This window comes from Pangasianodon hypophthalmus, chromosome 17, assembly GCF_027358585.1.
Source record: "Pangasianodon hypophthalmus isolate fPanHyp1 chromosome 17, fPanHyp1.pri, whole genome shotgun sequence".
Classification (NCBI taxonomy): Eukaryota; Metazoa; Chordata; class Actinopteri; order Siluriformes; family Pangasiidae; genus Pangasianodon; species Pangasianodon hypophthalmus.
Genome location: NC_069726.1, coordinates 9,565,044 through 9,585,919, shown reverse-complemented (window position 1 = coordinate 9,585,919; position 20,876 = coordinate 9,565,044). Strand labels below are relative to the sequence as shown.

Here is a 20,876-nt window from a genome sequence, read left to right as displayed (position 1 = left end):
GGCCCCTTACTTCCAATGAAGGGAAACTAATGCTACAGCATACAAAAACATCCTACACAGTTGTGTGCTTCCAGTGTTGTGGCAACCATTTGGGGAAGGCCCACATATGGGTGTGATTGTAAGGTGTCCACAAACCTTTGCCCATACAGTGATTCTATGAACATGCCTTCTTCCTGCCCATTGTTATTACTTTGGGATCAGAATCTGGATTTCTGTACAGTTGTTTTTTTTGGCAAAAGCATTTTAAAGGTCTTCAAAATATTCCATACAAAATAAATTTGGCTAGAAATCATCCTCTAGTATTTAATAGTAGTACTATTCAAAGTACTAATTTGAGCTAAAGCAACATATGTTGCTTCAAATTCCATAGCTAAACTAAGCTTCACAGTAAAATTGGCTTGAAAAGATGTCTGACTATAAGGCTTAGAACAAATATAAAGAAATATTCCAGTTTATTTTGTTTTACAGAAATCTGCAGTACTTTGTGCATGGTCTGGATATTGAAACATCAACTTCAAATGTACACAATCCTATACACATTACAACAAAGTATTTGCCTCTGTAAGAATCAGCCCTTGACTGCTGATACAGAATCTGTTCTTTTCATGTTGGATAGAAGATGCCAAGTGATCTCACACTGGCGGTTTAGTTGAGCCAACAGCAGCTTGTTTTTATATACTAATGAAATCCATAGCATCTATTGACAAGAGCGGATCTTTTGTTAGTAATTTTGACTTCCTAGATAGAAAAACTAATTTTTGTATACTGGTCAAAGAACATAAAACACTGATCAAAAGAATATATCCAAAGCATTAAGTTCAGCATTCTCAATTACAGATTGCTGCTCCTTTGATCCTGAGATTAATTCATCAAGAAAGTTGTCATTAGTGGATGAAGGGTCATTTAGAAGAGGAACTGGAAGCTTAGAAGCTGGTACTGAGTTCTCCTGAGAGCTGCTTTCTGTTGTCTCAGCACTCTGGCTGCTGGTGGTTAGTATCTCCAAGAGGCCTGTGCTATCAGGTGACAGGTGGCTGGTGCTCATGGCCGGTGATAGAAGCTCAGCAAAGAAATGATCAAATGCTGGGCTATCATAGGCTGATGTACTGGAGGTGACAGAGTATGGCGAGGAAATATCCGTGCTGTCTGGCCTGGGAGTAGACTCACCTTCCTCTACACTGAGCAGTTGATTTAACTTTGCCAGCTTCTTCTTCTTGGCCTTTAGCCTTTTCATCAGTTTCAGTCTGAGAGCTTCAGTGGATAAGACCACCTTTGATGGGGATGAATTTGGGAAGTTCGGGCTAGAATTTTTCATCAGTGTGGAAACTGGACCCACAGGCATTTTGCCACCAGGGCAGCTGAATGGCTTCTGTGGAACAGTGGGCAATTTCACAAACGGATGCCTTAAATATCCTCCAGGTAAAACTGGATTTGGTGAATTCTTTGTTTTATATCCACCAAAGAGCTCAGCAGGCTTGGCCAAGAGGGCCTCGTTGCTGTCAATACTTAAGTCAACTTTTGGATGCGTGGCACGAAGGGGTGCTCTTAATGGTGTGGACTGGTGGGAAGGGTGCCGATGAAATAAGAATGATAGGTTGGAGGCAGTGGGGTTTGCAGAGTGGAGGGCAGGTGTACACTTGCTCACTTTTGGACAGTCTGCTGATTCAGATGCTTTTACCACTGAGGGAAGAATAATTTCTGGTGTAGGTGAAACATTCTTTGCACCACCTTTCTTGTTTTTTACACTGCATTGAGTTTGATAAAAAGAGCTTTTCTCTAGTAGGTGAAATGCTTCTGTGACGCTAGACTCGGCTGGCCCTGTTACCGTTTCCTGGAAATTTGGGAGAGGGTTTTCTTCAGCATCTACTTTGCCCTCAACCAGCGCAACAATATCACTATGTGAAAGGCCCTCGAAAGTCTCAAGCAGTGTTGTACTGCCTATTGAAGAATTCCACGTACTAGCAGCCTCATTATTGTCTTTATTTCCAGTCAAGGCCTCTACGATGCATGTGTCATCTGGTACAGAATTAGTTATATCTTGAAAGACATCAACCACCTTACTGATCCTCTGAGTAGGGGTATTCTCAGGGAGAGGATCAGGGAGCTGGGACTCCTCTCTGGAATCTGCCTCCCAGAAGACGAGATGGAACTGACTGGCTGGGAGCGTAAACCTCCTGTGGGTTATACAGTGAGGGTACTTCAAATCATCAAATTCTAACCATAGTCCTGTGGAAAAAATTGAAATTGAATGCAATTATTTCACTGCACATTCAAAAATATAAACAAAAGCATATGGTGACTGGGATTCTAGTTCTATTTCATTTAAATCCACTTGAGAGCAAAAGTGGAAAGTACATAAGTAATTATACTTGGTCACAATACTTATCTTAGTACCTTAGGTTGTACCTTATCAGAGTACAACCAAAAGTGATTGTGTATTTTGCCCCAGCCGCATTTACATTGTTATATTATTAAATACTTGAGCGCTCAGATTAACAATGTCAAGAGTTTGCTTGTTGCTTGTCTGATCAAGGGTTTGATTAACTACATATGTTGGCTACATATTTACCGATGGGTTTTCCATGAACGTAATAGTACAGGGAAATCTCATTGTCATGATGATTTCAAAATTATTTTAATTAAACTCTCCAGGCACAGGAAGTTGCATGTACTATTTATCCTACTATTTTCTTAAACCTCCCCTTGGAATGATTCTCTCAAGTGAGGATTCCATCAGGGTCTTGTGCTTTTCAATTTTAGCGTTATTCCAAATAATTAAAAGTCCCATTGGTCATAGACCTGTTAAGATGTCCATTTCAACACTGCCACAATCTGTGACTTCATTTGGCAAGTGTCCTTTTGCCATATCAAATGCTATAACAACCTTTTGCAACTCCGTAACCGGCCGCCTTCTTTTTTTTTTTTTTTTTTTTTTTTTTTTTTTAAGACAATATGTTCTCTGTTGATGCTTCAATTCACATACTCCAAGTCTGGCCAACAACTGACAATCAAGTTTTATGCTACAGTCATTCATGTACCTAACCTATTGGCAATAATGAGCTACTATTGGAGGGTGCAAACAATATTTTCAGCAAACTTTCAATATTATGTAGATATTTAGAGAAATTAAACTCTACAGTTTGTGCAGACTGAGAAAACAGTGCAATGTTCCCTTTGACAACACAAACAGTGCTAGTGAACAGACCATCACATGCTATGCATAGCCAATCAGCAACATACTAACCTTTCCACCAACATCCACTGGTTCCTATTCTTACCAATCTTGAACACATATCAAAAATTATACCATTGGAACTTCAGGTACACAACCAGTTGCCAATTAAAAAAAAGCACAGCTCATTATATGACCTGCATGAGAAAAATGATCATTAGCTGAAATGCAATAAGGCTGACACTCACCATCTTGTTGATGGATCCATGTGACAAAGTGCTCACGTTGTTCATTGTATTGTATAATAGTTGTGATGTTGTAGTTTGTGCCGTGGAAATCAAACGCGTACTTGGAGATGTCTCTCCGTGGCAGTCCCTCCACAAAGTGTAGTGCAAGCACTGAAGAAATTCTGGAGAAGAAATAATGAGAAGTGAAAATAGAAATAAATAATGAATAAATCTGGCTCATATGCATTATACAATATATAGTACAGCAATAAGAAACATCACTGCTTACTAAAAATCAGTGGGATAAAAAGTAATATACAGCATCCATCACACTATCACCTTTGTAAGACCAATTTCCTCTTCTGGTTCTTGTTATGACAGTTGCTGCACTGTGCTCGGTGGACTGCTCTGAGTGGGTGCCAATCAGCCGTGATCTGTGTAAACGTTGTTACAGTCCTCTGCATGCTGTAAAGAAGAAACATGCTTGTGTAGATGCATTCATTTTTACAGTATATTTTCTATGTATAGGAAGTAGGCTTGGACAACTTTTAATTCTCATGTTCATGATGACCAGGATTATTGGAAGGCATAACAGTCCTCACACATTTGATTGACTTATCAGTGTGCCTGAACTCATGAGTGCAGTGATGGCATTTACTTTTTAATAATTTTTTAAGAATTATTTTATTTTTATCAAACGGTAATCAAGAAAGACTTGATGCACGATAAATTTCCAAGCTCAAAATTAACAACCATTTTTCATGGCCCCGCATGTGCCTTTGTCCTTTCGTATTTGGGGTAGGGAAGACAAGTTTGTTAAATTTGTCCAGGGCAAGTTGAGAGTTTGATTGTCTAACATACTGACTTTAATATTGCTAGTTACATATGTAACTGTGGTTCTTAAGAACTCCAGATAACCACCAGTGGGGGTTAGAATAATCTGGATTACTCCTATGCTGAAACCTTATTGCAGAGTCACAGAAAGTAGATATAAAAAATCTACACACCCCAGTTAAAAGTGCAGGTTTTTGGTCCATAAAGCGAGGTCCGTAAAAGACATGGTTAGCCAAGGTTGGTGCAGCAAAAAAAAAAAAAAAAAAGTGGCGGCCTGTACAGAGCCCTCACCTCAGCCCCACTGAACACCTTCGGGATTAAATGGAACGCTGACTGCACACCAGACCTTCTTGCACATCAGAGCCTGACCTCACTAATGCTCTTATGGCTGAATGGGCACAGATCCTGGTCCAAAATCAGGAGGGGGGTAGGGGGGGGGGTCCATATTAATGGCCATGGTATTGTAATGGGCACATACGGATGTGATGGTCAGGTGTTCATGTAGTTTTGGTCATATAATGTACCAACCAACAAAATGCAAGTGAAAAACAAATAGAAATGTTTTAGGGGTGAAGGGAAAAAAAAAAAAAAAAAAAAAAAAAAAAAAACTTACAATAACCTGGTTGGACAGATGTGCACACCCTTTTATAATGGGGCACGTAACTCTGGTCACAATCAACTAATAACATTCAAACTCCTGTTCAAAAGTAATTACCATACACCTGTCATAAACAGTCATAAATAAACTGACTCTGATTAACCCCAAATAAAGAGCTACAGCTGTTTCTGTAGGATTTTCTTGATATTATCTTGGTTTCAAACAAGTGCTGAACCCATGGTCCACTTACAAAGGACCTCAATGTTGAAAGCTATCGATCAAGAGAGAGGTACGAAAGAATTTCCAAAACCTTAGATGTACTATGATACACCGTGAAGGCAGTCATCAACAATTGGAGAAAATGGGGCACCACTGTGACATTAAAAAACAGGATGTCCCTCCAAAGTTAACAAAAGGACAAGTCAAAAACTTATCAGGAGGGCTGCCAAGAGACCTATGGCAAGATTAAAGGAACTGCAGGAATATTAGGCAAGTACTGGTCACGCCCTGCTGATGACAATCATTTGTTTTCTTCACTTGTCTGGGCTATGGGGTAGGGTGGTTAGATGGAAGCTCTTACTCTCACAAATATAAAAAAAAAAAATTAAACAAAAAAAAAAAAACAAAACAACAAAAAACATCCAAGCCTGCCTAAAATCACCCCAAACCATGTGGCAAAATGTGTATGATCTGATGAGGCAAAGGTATATCAAGTTATACCTTGGTTATAACTTTTTTTAAGGTATAACTAATTTTTTTGGTTGCTACATCACATTAAAGGTGAAAAAATACCTGACACAAGTGACCTTGGTGTCTTTTTTCCATCACAAAAACATACAACATGGGTGCATAGACTTTTTATATCTACTGTATGTGGCTTTTTCATTGTTAGGGAGCTATTTTCTGAGTTTTTAAAGACTGCTGTATGCTATAATGTGTGTAAAGAGGGTGGTTGTGTCCAGAATGGCCTGCTCCTTGATGGGGCACATAACGAGCCAATTGTTCAACTACCGCAGTATCCTGGTTTCTCTGGCCATCAGATGGCACTGCTTGCATACTGTGGCAGGTGGGGGCATGGTTTAGTGGGAATCTGCAGGGGGTTGTGGGGGAATGAGCAAAGTAACATGGCACACTATTCTCATTTATAGATGCCTATTTAACATGGTGTTTTTCTTTCTTTTTCTTTTCTCCCTCAGTGAGCAGGGCCAATGTGTGTGGTTCTGTGTGTGTGGGTGACAGAGCTGAGCTGAACCAAACCCAGCTGTTAGAAATCAGCTGATTTTCTGTGTTTGGGACAGCAGAGCTGAAAGGAACTGAACCGCTGGAAAACTGCTGATTTTCTGTTTGTTTTTTTTCTGTGGTTTGCCTTTTTTCCCCCCGTGCAGAGGCACAGACAAAAAAAAAAAAAAATGCTCCCCAGTCACCTCTCCCTGAGTGCACTGTGTCCTTGAGCTGCATAGTGTCACACATACAGCTTAAACACCTGTGGCACTGGAGAAAGGCAGAAAGGCACAACCTTCTCAAATTTAGAAACAGACAGAAATTGCTGTCCTTCTTCTAAACAAAGTACATTGAGTAGAACTCTGTTCTGAACTGAAAAGTCTGATACTGCTGACGCGATTGAGGTAAGTGCTGCTTCTGAGCAACCCAGCAAATTCCTTCAGCTAACTAGCAAACAGTAATAGCTAACAGGCCTAGCAATGTTAATGAGGGAAAACCAAGTGAAAGCTAGAGGGCACCAAAGAGTTCTGTAGGGTTCCCCAGAAAACACTAAAAATGTATGAAAAATGCACAGTAAAATGTATGAAAAATGCAAGTATAAATAAAATAGACAAGGGTTGGACCTGCTGGGCCCTATGCCGGCCACAACTTCACCAGTGCCCACTTTGTTAGCTCCAGGGTCATCAGCTGGGGACCACCATTCTTTGATGTTTTGTCCCTTACCCCAGACCATCTCCTGGAGGTGGGCCACTGAACAGGCGTGACTCCCTGCCACCCCTTGCAGCTCACTTTTCTTCAGTTGTTGCACATTCTCCACTCTTTCTCCTGCCTCTTCAGCCATAGCTAAAAGCTTACCTTCTCTGCCTCTTCTGACACTTCTCTGGTTACTTTCTGGAGTTCATTTCAGCCTGAGATCCTTGAGCAGGCATGTTGCTGACATCCTCACAAAGCCTCTGGCTCCCACCTCAGTTGGGAAGTCTTACACTCCATCCACCCTCACTACACTGCCACTCTTCCTCTCATGAGCTGCTTATATCCCTTCCTCCCATAGCACTGTGAGCTCAACCAGGAACACTGCTTTCACAGCTGTGCCCCACAGCACCATGCCTGGCCACAGTGGAGTGCTGCAGATTTTTCCCAGGAAGCACAGGTGCCTGCCAAAGTCCACTTCCATCATCCTCTCCTGGTGTCTGCTAGGGTGTTGACATACTATGGGTGATATCTAGTTCCTCTTCTTGTCTCATGAACAGGATTTCTTGCTGGTTTGCTGCTGGGCACTTGCTGCTTGCCTGGGGCCTCCTGCTCTCAACCACCTCTGCTAGCTTTAAGCAACTAGGAGTGTCGCCACCAAAATTGACCCTATGCCAGTGCAGTCTTGCACCCTGACCGAAAGTGTTGGAGAATAGCATTGCTAGTTCAATAGTGCCAAGCCATTGATGGAGATTTTGGGGCTGGGCAGGGTGTCATATGTCACCCTAATGAGAAAGCTGAGCCAAGCCTGTGGCAGTTTCCACATACAGTCAGGTCCATAAGTATTTGGACAGTGACAATTTTTGTGATTTTGCCTCTGTACACCACCACAATGGATTTGAAATGAAGCAATTGAGATGTGATTGAAGTGTAGACATTCAACTTTAATTCAAAGGGTTTAACAAAAATACTGCATTAACCATTTAGGAATTACAGCCTTTTTTCATAGTCCCTCCATTTTCACATGCATGAGAGTGACTGGACAAGCTAACAATCATAAATATTAGGATTATTTTTAATACTTGGATTCAAACCCTTTGCAGTCAATGACTGTCTGAAGTCTGGAACCCATGGACATCACCAAATGCTGAGTTTCCTCCCTTGAGATGCTTTGCCAGGCTTTTAATGCAGCCAGCTTCAGTTGCTACTTGTTTGTGGGTCTTTCTGCCATCAGTTTTGCCTTCAGCAAGTGAAAAGCATGCTCAATTGGGTTGAGACCAAGTGACTCAGCTATTTAAGAACATTCTATTTCTTTGCATTAAGAAGCTTTTGGGTTGCTTTTGTGGTATGTTTAGGGTCATTATCCATCTGTGCTGTGAAGCACTGTCCTATCAGTTTTGCAGCATTTGACTGAATCTGAGCAAAAGGTATAGCTCTATACACATCAGAATTCATCCTGCTACTTCTATCAGCAGTCACATCAATAAACACCAGTGACCCAGTTCCATTAGCAGCTATACATGCTCATGCCCATGTTTGACAGACAATGTGATATGCTTTGGATCATGAGCCCTTCCTTTCCTTCTCCATATTCTTCTCTTCAAATCATTCTAGTACAAGTTAATCTTGCATCAGAACTGGTCAGGCTTTTTTAGCAAGTCTAATTTCACCTTTCTGTTCTTGAGTGTTACTAGTTTTTGCATCTTGAGGTAAACGGTACGTATTTACATTCATGAAGGCGTCTCTTGATTGTAGACTTTGACAATGATACGACTACCTCCTTCAGAGTGTTCTTGACATGGCTAGATGTTGTGAAGGGGTTTTTCTTCAACAAGGAAAGAATTCTGCATTCATCCTCTTTAGTTGCTTCCATGGTCTTCCAGGCCTTTCAGTGTTGCTGAGCTTGCCAGTGCATTCCTTCTTTTTATGAATGCACCAAATTGTTGATGTGGCTACTCCTAAAGTTTCTGCTATGTCTCTGATTGGTCTGTTTTGTTTTTTAGGTCTAATGATGGCCTCCTTCACTTGCAGCGACACCTATTTGGACGCATATTGGGAGTTCCCAGGAACAGCTACCAAATGCAAATTCAACGCTTGGACTCAACTCCAGACCTTTTATCTCCTTAATTTGTCATCAAATAATGAAAAAACAGGCCTCATCTGGCTATTAAACTGCTTATCAGACAATTGCCCAATTACTCTTGAACCAGTGAACATGGAGGGACTATGTAAAAAAAAATGGCTGCAATTGGTTGTTGCAATATTTTTGTTAAACCCCTTGAATTAAAGCTGGAAGTCTACACTTCAATCACATCTTGATTGCTTCATTTCAAATCCACTGTAGTGGTGTACAGAGGCAAAATTATGAAAATTGTGTCACTGTCCAAATACATATGTACCTGAATGCATATTACATGACTAACGGGTGTAATTTATAATTTTACTGTTTTATTAGCAGGAAAAGGCTAATAGTATAGAATACTGCATGGGCACTATGGCCAGTCCACGGCTACAAAGACCCATGTGCAGCAAGCTGCGATGCACTGTGTGTTCGGACACTTTTCTATCATAGCCAGCATTAACTTTTTCAGCAATTTGTGTTACAGTAGCTCTTCTGTGGGATCAGTGCAGACGGGCTAGCCTTTGCTCCCCACACACATCGAGCCTTGGGCACCCGGGACCCTGTTGCTGGTTCACTGGTTGTCCTTCCTTGGACCACTTTTGGTAGGTACTAACCACTGCATACCGGGAACACCCCACATCTAGCCATCACAATTTGGCCCTTGGCAAAGTCGCTCAGTTGCCTTATGCCTGCCCATTTTTCCTGCTTCCAACACATCACCTTTGAGATCTGACTGTTCACTTGCTGCCTAATATATCCCACCCTTTGACAGGTGCCATTGTAATGAGACAATCAATGTTATTCACTTCACTTGTCAGTGGTTTTAATGTTATGCCTGACATATATACATACACACAGTATAATGTATTATTTGTATATACTTTATGTATTATTTATTATATACAAACTTTATTTCATGTATTTCAGACATGGCATAATTCATTTATATTAAATATTATACTGCCACAACACTATGAGTAATAAGGGGCCAAATCAACAGCTAATCTGATTTGTTCTGCCACTAGGTAGCTGACATAGGATTCTACATAAGCAGTGACTAAGCCTGCTGATTAAAAAAAAAAAAAAACCAACCCAAAACTCAGGTACAAAAAAACGAAAAACTATAAACAGTTGTAACAGAAGTAAATGAATTACCTTGTGCTGAAATTGTATCCACAGCATGTGCACCTAAATTCCCACTGACCGGTATGCTGGAAAAGACTATTAGCCCAGTCATCTGACCTTAGGAGAAGAGGGAGGGCAAAGACAGGCGTCTCCTTCTGACCTGTAGAGCAATATTAATATTAAACAATGAAATGTCCTTTTACTTCAAAGCAATAATTAAAAAAAAAAAAGAGTCTGTGCACAAATGATCGCTGGCAAGCCAGGTGGACAAATTTAATTGGTCTCTGAAGAAAAAAATGTAGTTGCTATAGCAGCCAAAAAAAAAGGAAGCCATAACATAAATAAAAAATAAGCAATCAACAAAACCCAAGAAAAATACACAAATTGCACCAAATCAATGGAAGAAAAAAATAAAATCCCAAAACATTATTAATACTCTAAGATTAAGACACATTTACAAGCTGATCATCAGTTTCAGTGAAGGCAGATACCATAAATGCATTTTTGTAGGGCCTCAAAATATACATTACCCTCCAATAGCATTGGAATGGCAAGCCAAATTCTTTCATTTTTGCTGTACACTGCAGACATTAGGGTTTGACGCCAATGATGAATGAGATGATAGATCAGAATTTCAGCATTAATTTCCTAATATTTCCATCTAGATGTGCTAAACAACTTCGAACATGGCACCTTTAATTTGAACCCAGCCATTTTTCAAGTGATCAATAATATTGGAACATGCGACTGACAGGCGTTTCTTGTTGCCCAGGTGTGCCCTGTTAGATAGAATGTTTAAACAATTAAGAACTATAAATATCTACTCTTGGTTTGAGCCCTGGGTTTTGTCTGTGAAGACTGCATTTGTTGTTGAAAAGAATAAACCAAAATGGAGACAAGAGAGCTGTCTATGGGAGAAAAGCAACACATCTTTAAGAGATGAAATAGATCAGAGCCATTGCACAAGCATTGACCACAGCTAATACAACAATTTGGAATGTTCTGGGGAGGGAGAAAAAAAAAAAAAAAAGAAAGAAACCACTGGTGTACTAGCAACCAGACATTAATCAGCTTGACCAAGGAAAGTAACAGTAGTTGATGACAAACTTTGGGAGAGCTAGAAGAAAAACGACACAAGAGCCAGTGACATCAACAACAGGGCAGGGGTGAAGGTATCACAAACCACTGTTCAAAGGAGACTTCAAGAGCAGAAATATAGAGGTCATATATATCAGGTGCAATCCACTCATCAGCACTAAGAATTGAAAGGCCAGATTGGAATTCTCAAAAGAAATACAGAGATGAACCACAAAAGTTCTGGAACTAAGATTAACTTCTACCAAAGTTATGGAAAGGCCAAAGTGTGGAGAAAGAAAGGATTTGATCATGATCTAAAACACATAAGCTCATTGGTCAAGCAAGATGGACGTAGTATCATGGCTTACACTGAAGCTTCTGGAACAGGCTCACTAATCTTACTGATGAATGGTCAATGAATTTACCAATGAAATCAGAAGCCTACAGAAACATTCTCTCTGCCAATTTACAGAGAAATGCATCCAATCTAATTGGGAGGAACTTCATGCAGCAAGACAATGACCCAAAACACACTGCCAACACAACAAAGGACTTCAGCAGGGAAATAAAGTGGAAGAGTTTAGACTGACCAAGTCAATCACTAGACCTTGATTCAATTGAGCATGTATTTTTGTGTTTGTGTTGTGTCATTTTTGTGTTTGTGATACCAAAAAAGATACACAACCATCAGAACAACATGTATTTCTATTAAGAGCACATGTAGGTCAGTGCACACAATTTTGTTTCATTCATTGTTTATTTAGGTGGGTTTTTCAGATGGACTTTTCTTTTTATTAACACAAAAATATGAGCATGTAAAATATGATCAACATTGTAAAATAGTTGGTGTCAGTGTCTGAGATCACCTGGGGCAAAATACAAAAAACACTGAGTGAGCAACAGTTCTGTGGGTGGAAACACCTTGTTGATAAGAGAGGTTGGAAGAAAATGGCCAGATTGGTTCAAGCTGCCAGGAAAGATACAGTAACTCACTCTACAAATGTGGTGAGCAGAAAAGCGTCAAACCTCGCAGGGGATGGGGTAAAACAGCAGACCACCACACTGGGTGGTCAAGAACAAGAATCTGAGGCTATCATGGGCACAGACTTACCAAAACTGGACAGCTGAAGACTGGAAAAAGACCCAGTGATTTTTTTCCCCTCTAATTTTCAACTGTCCAGTTTTGGCTAGCCTTTGCCCTGTTCTTTGCTGACAGGAGTCGAACCCGATGTGGTCTTCTGTTGTAGCCCATCCACCTCAAGGTTTGAGATACATTTCTGCTGTCCACGGTGGTAAAGAGTGCTTATTTGAGTTACTATAGACTCCCTGTCAGCTCAAACTCCTCTGAGCTCTCTCATCAACAAGGTATTTCAGCCTGTAGACCCTCCAGTCTGGGCGTTTTGTTTTTTGCACCATTTAGTGTAAACTCTGAGACTGTTGTATATGAAAATCCCAGGATATCAGTTTCTGAAATACTCAAACCAACCCATCTGGCACCAACAACCATGCCTCTATTAAAGTCACAGAGATCACACATTTCCCCCATTCTGATGTTTGATGTGAATATAAACTGAATAGCTTGATCTGTCCTCGCTGCCTGACCCATCCTGATGCCCTACTTCTGGTTGGAGTTCTCATCGGTTGAGTTCGCTCGCTGCTGCTGGGGGTGGCCCCATATGGACTGCCTGAAGAACTGTTTGGATTGCTGGGGATGGTGCCACCTGGGGGCTGTGGAGATGGCTTGGGGATCACATATGGGGAGCTGTACTGTAATGGCTTGGGACTGCGATTGCCACGAGCAGCTTCGTACTCAGGACTCCATCAGTGGACAGTGGATAGATTTTAACCAGCCGGACCTCTTGCAAATACTGTGATGAATTTATTGGTTGCACAATTGCACTATCTGTCCATATAGTACACAATAGAAGGGATTTATTTATAATTGCACTATCCGTTGCACCCAGATGAGGATGGGTTCCCTTTTGAGCCTGGTTCCTCTCAAGGTTTCTTCCTCATATCATCTCGGGGAGTTTTTCCTTGCCACCGTCGCCACTGGCTTGCTCATTAGGGATAAATTCACAGTGATAAATTTAAATATTTACAATATATTTTTGTGAATCCATTTATTTCTGTAAAGCTGCTTTGTGACAATGTCCATTGTTAAAAGCGCTATACAAATAAAATTGAATTGAATTGAATTGAATCTGTATCTGTTAGAATTTATGCACTGTGCTGCTGCCCCATGATTAACTGACTGGATATATTACCTGCAGCTTCAGGTAATGTTCATATCAACCATCTGAATCGGGGAAAAATGTGATCTCAATGATTCTGACTATGACATTGTTGGTGCCAGTCGGGCTGGTTTGAGTATTTCTATAACTGCTGAGTTCCTGGGATTTTCATGCACAATAATCTCTGGCGTTTACTCAGAATGGTGTAATGTAATTCTAATGGCTACTTCCAGCATGATACTGCACCTTGTCACAAAGCAAAAGTCATCTCAAACTGGTTTCATGAACATGACAATAAGTTCAATGTTCTTCAGTGGCCTTCCCAGTCACCGGACCTGAATCCAATAAAACACCTTTGGAATGTGGGAGAATGGGATATTTGCAGCATGCAGGAATTGTTTGATGCAATGTCAACATGGACCAAAATCTCAAAGGAATGTTTCCAACATCTTGTGGAATCCACACCCCACAAGACCTATCGTTTTGGAGATTCTCTGACCCCGGTGTCTAGCCATCACAATTTGTCCCTTGTTACTCAGATCCTTATGCTTGCCCATTTTTCCTGCTTCCAACACATCAACCTCGAGAACTTACTGGTCACTTGCTGCCTAACATATCCCACCCCTTGACATGTGCCATTTTAACGAGATAATGTTATTCATTTCACATGGCTGATCAGTATGTATGTATGTGTGTGTGTGTGTGAGAGAGAGAGAGAGAAGTGACTAATACGGTAGTACAGTAGTTAGAGGCAAGTTGCTTGCTTGCTACCCACCTGCTTGCTAACCTCTTGCTTACAGCCTGCTGCTGCTGGCTAGCCCTTGTGGTGAACAAGAAGCAGCCCTGTGTGTAAGCCTCCCCCTGCCAGTACACAGCCTCTCCTTCACAAAGTCTTCTGCCAGGCCTCCACGTGGCCACAAACAGTAACTGGGTGCTTTGTGGCTCCAACCTCCAGAGGTTGTTTATGTTCAGCCACTGCCCTGCTGCGTTATAGGTAAGTCTACTGGGACACAGGCTAGGGGAGCACACCATGAGAGAAAAGCAATGTGTTGGTGGTACACATTAGGCAGTCCTTCAACAGACTGGATCTCCGGCAGCCTCCTGCAGCCATGATGGGGGACTGGTCATCCTCGGTTTCCCCCTTGCCACAGGGAATTACCTCATTTAGGAACCACACTGCTCACCCCATTAGGGGAAGGGCCTAGAGAAGGTAGCCAAAAATTGCCCACTTTACCATCTCAGGTTGCTAACACTCTGTGCAGAGCATGAACTCACCATTACGAACACCCTGCTTTAGCAGAAAACTAAATACAAAACATCTTGAATGCACCCATGATCTAAACACTGATACCTGATTGACTATCATAAAAAGGCGTGTTTACACCAGCGACATCTTGTTGACCCAGGCCATGAGAGTTGCAGAATGCTGGATAGATCACCACCTGATTATGACCGAGCTCTACATAAAATTGCGCCCCCTGCAGCATCTCAGGAAATCCACTAAAAAGCAGCTAAAGTCAGCCCCAGCAAGGAACATGTCCCATCGTTCTGTAGGTATAAAGGCACCAGAGTTTGAGGCCATTTAGTGCTCTGATAACACCATGGACCTCCATAACCTCAATCTACAATCAACTTTATGGGCTATAGAGCCAGAAAACATCAGGACTGGTTCGAGGAACTCCGATTCCATCATGTCCCTGCTGGTAACCATGCATAGAGCATACAGGGCTACTCTGCCACTGCTACCGGACAGTTGAAACAGCATGCAAGGAGGTACAAACAACCTTACGCACTCTACAAAATACATGGTGGATGAACAAAGCTCAAGAAATACAATCATATGCTGACAGAAGAGACATGCACAATTTCTACAACTCCATAAAGACCATATGTGGCCCTAGGAGCTGCTCCATCACACATCTAAAAGTGGCAGACAGATTCACAATTTTAAAAGACCAAAAACAGGCAAGGTGGGCTGAACCTTCTCAACCAACACTCGCCAACTGATCGCTCCATCCTGGAGGACCTGCCTAATTGGTCCCCCATTCAAGTCCTTGGCCACCCACCAACCTTGCAAGAGGTGTTGGCAGCCATCAACTCCCTCAAAAAACAACAAATCAGCAGTGATGGTATCCCAGTAGAGCTCCTCAAACAAGTGGGCTACTTGTGTACCAGGATGATCCACCAATACGTCCTGCAGGTCTGTGACCAGGAAAATATCCCTCAACAATGGAGGGATGCCAACATAGTCACTCTTTACAAAAAAAAAAAAAAAAAAAAGGGTGACCAATCCATGGGATTGTGGAGGACCAGGATGGTGGAGAACCCAACAGAACATCTGTTGCCAGAGTCACAATGTGGTTTATGGAAGAACTGGAGCACTGTGGACGTGATTTTCACAGTAAGACAGCTACAAGAAAAGTGTCATGAACAACATCAGAACCTTCTCGGGGCATGTGTCAATCTCTTAAAAGCCTTTGACACTGTGAATCGAGAGCTACTCTGGGACATTCTAATTAAATTTTGCTGCCCAGAAAAATTTGTGAACATCCTGTCACAGTTCCATGACAGCTGTGCAGGTCCTTCAGCTGCATTATGCTGATGACTGTGTGCTTATGTCTCACACCCCAGAAGACCTGCAAACCATCCTTGCCGGGGCTATGAAGGCCTACAGTCGACTGGGCTTGTCTACCAAGACTGAGGTTATATGCCAATGGCCACTATGCCTGTTTTCACCATAGAACATCAACCACTCACAAGTCCCATCCTATAAATACCTGGGCAGTATTCTACTGAGGGCTTCAACATGGACCATGAAATCCAGAACCAGATAAAACAAGCCTCTGCAGCCTTCGGGAAACTCAGTAAAAAGGTCTTTCAAAACAAGCCCCTCCACCTGCACACAAAAGTTACCATCTATAAAGCCATCTGTATCACCATTCTCTTATACAGCTGTGAAGCTTGGGTCACATACAGTTGCCACTTAAGGTTGCTAAAGGGCTTCCATATAAGATGCCTGCAGCAAATCCTGGGGATCACGTGCTGTGATCCTGTACCACATTCCGAAGTGCCTGCCAGGAAAAACTGCACGAGTATAGAGTCTATGATCACTGAACGCCAATTGCACTGGCTTGGGCATGTTATCACGATGCCTCAAGATCGCCTGCCATTGGCAAGTCCTGTATGGATAGCTTTGTCTGGGCCACTGGTCCACTGGGGGTCATAAGAAGCAGTACAATGACCAGCTAAAAACCATCACTTAGGAAATGTCAATTGACCCGTCACGACTGGAAGAACATTAACAGAAATAGAGCAGATGGAATTGGAGAGAAACATTAAGAAAGAACAAAAAAGACTAAGGAGACATACAGCCAATGTGTGCCCCCACTAACCCAGACTTCACATGTACAACATGCAATAAAATTTGTCATATATAAATAATAAAATTTATACATACATACACGAACACACAGTCAGGTCCGGAAGTATTTGGACAATGACAGAGTTTTTGTGATTTTGCCTTTATACACCACCACAATGGATTTGAAATAAAACAATCAAGATGTGATCAAAGTGTAGACTTTCAGCTTTATTTTAAGAAGTTCCACAAAAATATGGCATTTACCATTTAGGAATTACAGCCATTTTCAACAAAGTACTTCCATTTTCGGGGGCTCAAAGGTATTTGGACAAAATCCTTTGCAGTCAATGACTGCCTGAAGTCTGGAGCCCATGTTCTCAAAACTCAAATTCTGAGTTCCTTCCTGGAGATGCTTTGCCAGGCCTTCACTGCAGCCACCTTCAGTTGCTGCTTGTTTGTGGGTCTTTGTGCCTTCAGTCTTGTCTTCAGTAAGTGAAAAGCATGCTCTGTTGGGTTGAGATCAGGCAACTGACTTGGCCATTGAAGAATATTCCATTTCTTTGCCGTCAAAAAGTCTTGAGTTGCTTTCGCAGTATGTTTAGGGTCATTATCCAGCTGCACTGTGAAGCGGCATCCTATCAGTTTTGTAGCATTTGGCTGAATGTGAGCAGATAGTGTAACCCTATACACCTCAGAATTCATCTTGCTACTTCTGTCAGCAGTCACATCATCAATAAACACCAGTGAGCCCGTTCCATTGGCAGCCATACATGCCCATGCCATAACACTGCCTCCACCATGTTTGACACATGATGATATACTTTGGATCATGAGCTGTTCCTTTCTTTCACCATATTTTTCTCTTCCCATCATTCTGGTACAAATTAATCTTGGTTTCATCAGTCCAAAGAATCTTATTCCAGAACATGGGAGGCTTTTTTAGATGTTTTCTGGCAAAGTCTAATCTGGCTTTCCTGTTCTTGAATATTACCAGTGGTTTTCACCTTGTTGTAATGTGATGTTGTGAAGGGGTTTTTCTTCACCAAGGAAAGGATTCTGCAATCATCCACTTTGTCTTCCATGGTCTTCCAGGCCTTTTGATGTTGCTGAGCTCACCAGTGCTTTATTTCTTTTTAAGAATGTACCCAACTGTTGATTTGGCCACACCTAATGTTTCTCTCGTATAGATTTATCTTGTTTTTTCAGCCTAATAATGGCCTCCTTCACTTGCATTGAGATCTCCTTGGACTTCATATTGGTAGCTCCACTCGAACAGCTGCCAAATGCCAACTCAATACCTGATATCAACTCCAGACCTTTTATCTGCTTCATTTGTCTTGAAGTAACAAGGGAACGGACCGCACCTGGCCAATTAACTTCTTGTCAGTCAATTGTCCAAATACCTTTGAGCCCCTGAAAATGGAAGTACTTTGCTTAAAATGACTGTAATTCCTAAATGGTAAATGCCATATTTTTTGGAACCTCTTAAAATAAAGCTGGAAGTCTACACTTCGATCACATCTTGACTGTTTTATTTCAAATCCATTGTGGTGGTGTATAAAGACAAAATCACAAAAACTGTATCTATATATATATATATATATATATACACACACACACACACACACACACACACACACATACATATATATATACAGTGGATATAAAAAGTCTACACGCCCCTGTTAAAATGCCAGGTTTCTGGTGATGCAAAAAAAATGAAACCAAGATAAATCATTTCAGAACTTTTTCCACCTTTAATGTGACCTATAACCTGTACAACTCATCTGAAAAACAAACTGAAATCTTTTAGGGGGGGCGAGTAAAAATAAAAAAACAAAATAACGTGGTTACATAAGTGTGCACACCCTCTTATAACTGGGGATGCGGCTGTGTTCAGAATTAAGCAATCACATTCAAACTCATGTTAAATAGGAATCAGTACACACCTGCCATCATTTAAAGTGCCTCTGATTAACCCCAAATAAAGTTCAGCTGTTCCAGTAGGCTTTTCCTGACATTTTCTTAGTCACATCTTACAGCAAAAGCCATGGTCCACAGAGAGCTTCCACAGCATCAGAGGGATCTGATTATTAAAAGGTATCAGTCAGGAGAAGGGTACAAAAGAATTTCCAAGGCATTAGATATACCATGGAACACAGTGAACATCATCATCAAGTGGAGAAAATGTGGCGCAACAGTGACATTACCAAGAACTGGACGTCCCTCCAACATTGATGAAAAGACGAGAAGAAAACTGGTCAGGGAGGCTGCCAAGAAGCCTGCAGCAACATTAAAGGAGCTGCAGGAATTTCTGGCAAGTACTGGCTGTGTAGTACATGTGACAACAATCTCCCGTATTCTTCATATGTCTGGGCTATGGGGTAGGGTGGCAAGACGGTAGCCTTTTCTTACAAAGAAAAACATCCAAGCCCGGCTAAATTTTGCAAAAACACATTTGAAGTCTCCCAAATGCATGTGGGAAAATGTGTTATGTCGCAATCTGACAGATTAGGAGCGTTTTTGCAATAAAGAGTGGGCGAATATTGCCAAGGCAAGATGTGCCATGCTGATAGACTCATACACAAAAAGACTGAGTGCTGTAATAAAATCAATAGGTGCTTCAACAAAGTATTAGTTTAAGGGTGTGCACACTTATGCAACCACATTATTTTGGGGTTTTTTTTTTCAATTGAGTTGTACAGGTTATAGGTCACATTAAAGGTGGAAAAAGTTCTGAAATGATTTATCTTGGTCTCATTTTTTTTTACATCACAGAAGCCTGGCATTTTAACAGGGGTGTGTAGACTTTTTATATCCACTGTGTAAATATGTGTAAATATATATATATATATTTTTATTTACAGGTTTTACCGTGTGTGTACAGTACATCTCTTATCACAGGAGTTCGACTTTTAATAGCTATAAAAGGTACGCCACAAATTTGAGTCAATCAAATTTCCTTCAGATACTGAGACTGATGACTATTAGTACAGTTGTTTACTCACTACGAGTGACACATTCTGAGACTATTTCATCCTTTTGGACTGGTATGGCACTTAATAATAATTTCTAATATATTAATAGTAACAATTCACTCATAACCCATACATATTAAATATACAAAATAATAAATATGAAAAAAAAAAAAAAAAAAAAAAAAAAAGACAACACGGACACAGATGCACAGGCATTACCAAAGCTAACATTTGCACACAATTACATATACAGTATAATCCACAATCCATCTCTACACACCAGCAAGAGGGCTTTAAAGAGTGCAGAAAACTGCTGGTACTTCATCAATGGATGGGATGGTAAAATGAAGCTGTAGCACTTCAAAGATTTAAAAAACTACTTCATCATCTCTGGTTTGATTTCAAGTGTAGCATTTGGAATCTGTTGCTGTTAACTCTCAATATGAAGTCCAAAGACCTGTCAATTCCAATTAAACCATCCATCATTAGGCTGAAAAATCAAAACAAACAGACCACAGAATGGATGACAAAGATTTCTTTCCCTGATGGCCAGATGAAAAGCACCGTCCAGGAGGTAGGCACATCTGTGTCAAAGTCAACAATCAAGAGAAGCTTTCACCAGACTAAATACAGATGGTTCACTACAAAATGTAAACCACTGGTAAGCCTCAGATCAGAGTTTGCCAAAAACAAGCCAATACACTTAAGGCAAAGAAGTGGAATGTTCTGCAGTGGCCAAGTCAATAACCTGACACAAATCCAATTTAGCATGCATTTCACTTGCTGAACACAAAACTGAAGGCAAAACAGCCTAAGAACAAGCAAGAACTGAAGAGATCTGCTGTAAAGGCCTGGCAGACCTAAAGGCCTGACCTATGGGTTCAAGACTTCCAGGCAGTCATTGACTGCAAAGGATTTGCAACCAAGTATTTAAAAATGTGTTTAGGTAAATTCTGACCAAATTAAATCTAAATGATTGATCCCAAAGGTGTGGAACTTCAGCATGCTCTGTGTTGAGCCCCAAATGCGTTGTCATATAGACTTTCAGGCGACCATTTTTGTTTCTCCTTCAACAAGAGAGACAATTTCCTCCAAGTTTGTTTGGTTCTTTCTACCAATAGACAACTTTTTACAGTCATTTGAAAGTTAATAATAATAATAATAATAATAATAATAATAATAATAAGGTAATATGGAAGTTTAAATATTTTTTATTTGTAAAGTAAAATATTTCTTTATT

General features: G+C 40.9%; 1 protein-coding gene across 5 annotated transcripts in view; it reads right to left on the bottom strand.

Moving 5' to 3' along the window:
- Positions 1–435: 435 nt before the first annotated feature.
- uspl1 (ubiquitin specific peptidase like 1) overlaps positions 436–20,876 on the bottom strand; it is a 34,932-nt gene continuing 14,491 nt past the window's right edge. For all 5 annotated transcript variants that reach the window (XM_034312842.2, XM_026941931.3, XM_034312843.2 and 2 more), the window contains 4 exons: positions 10,017–10,146; positions 3,736–3,861; positions 3,418–3,578; positions 436–2,223 (listed from right to left, as the gene is read on the bottom strand). In XM_034312842.2, coding sequence (XP_034168733.2) covers positions 791–2,223; positions 3,418–3,578; positions 3,736–3,861; positions 10,017–10,146 — 1,850 coding nt within the window. In that variant the 3' untranslated portion in view covers positions 436–790. The remainder of the gene's footprint in view (positions 2,224–3,417; positions 3,579–3,735; positions 3,862–10,016; positions 10,147–20,876) is intronic.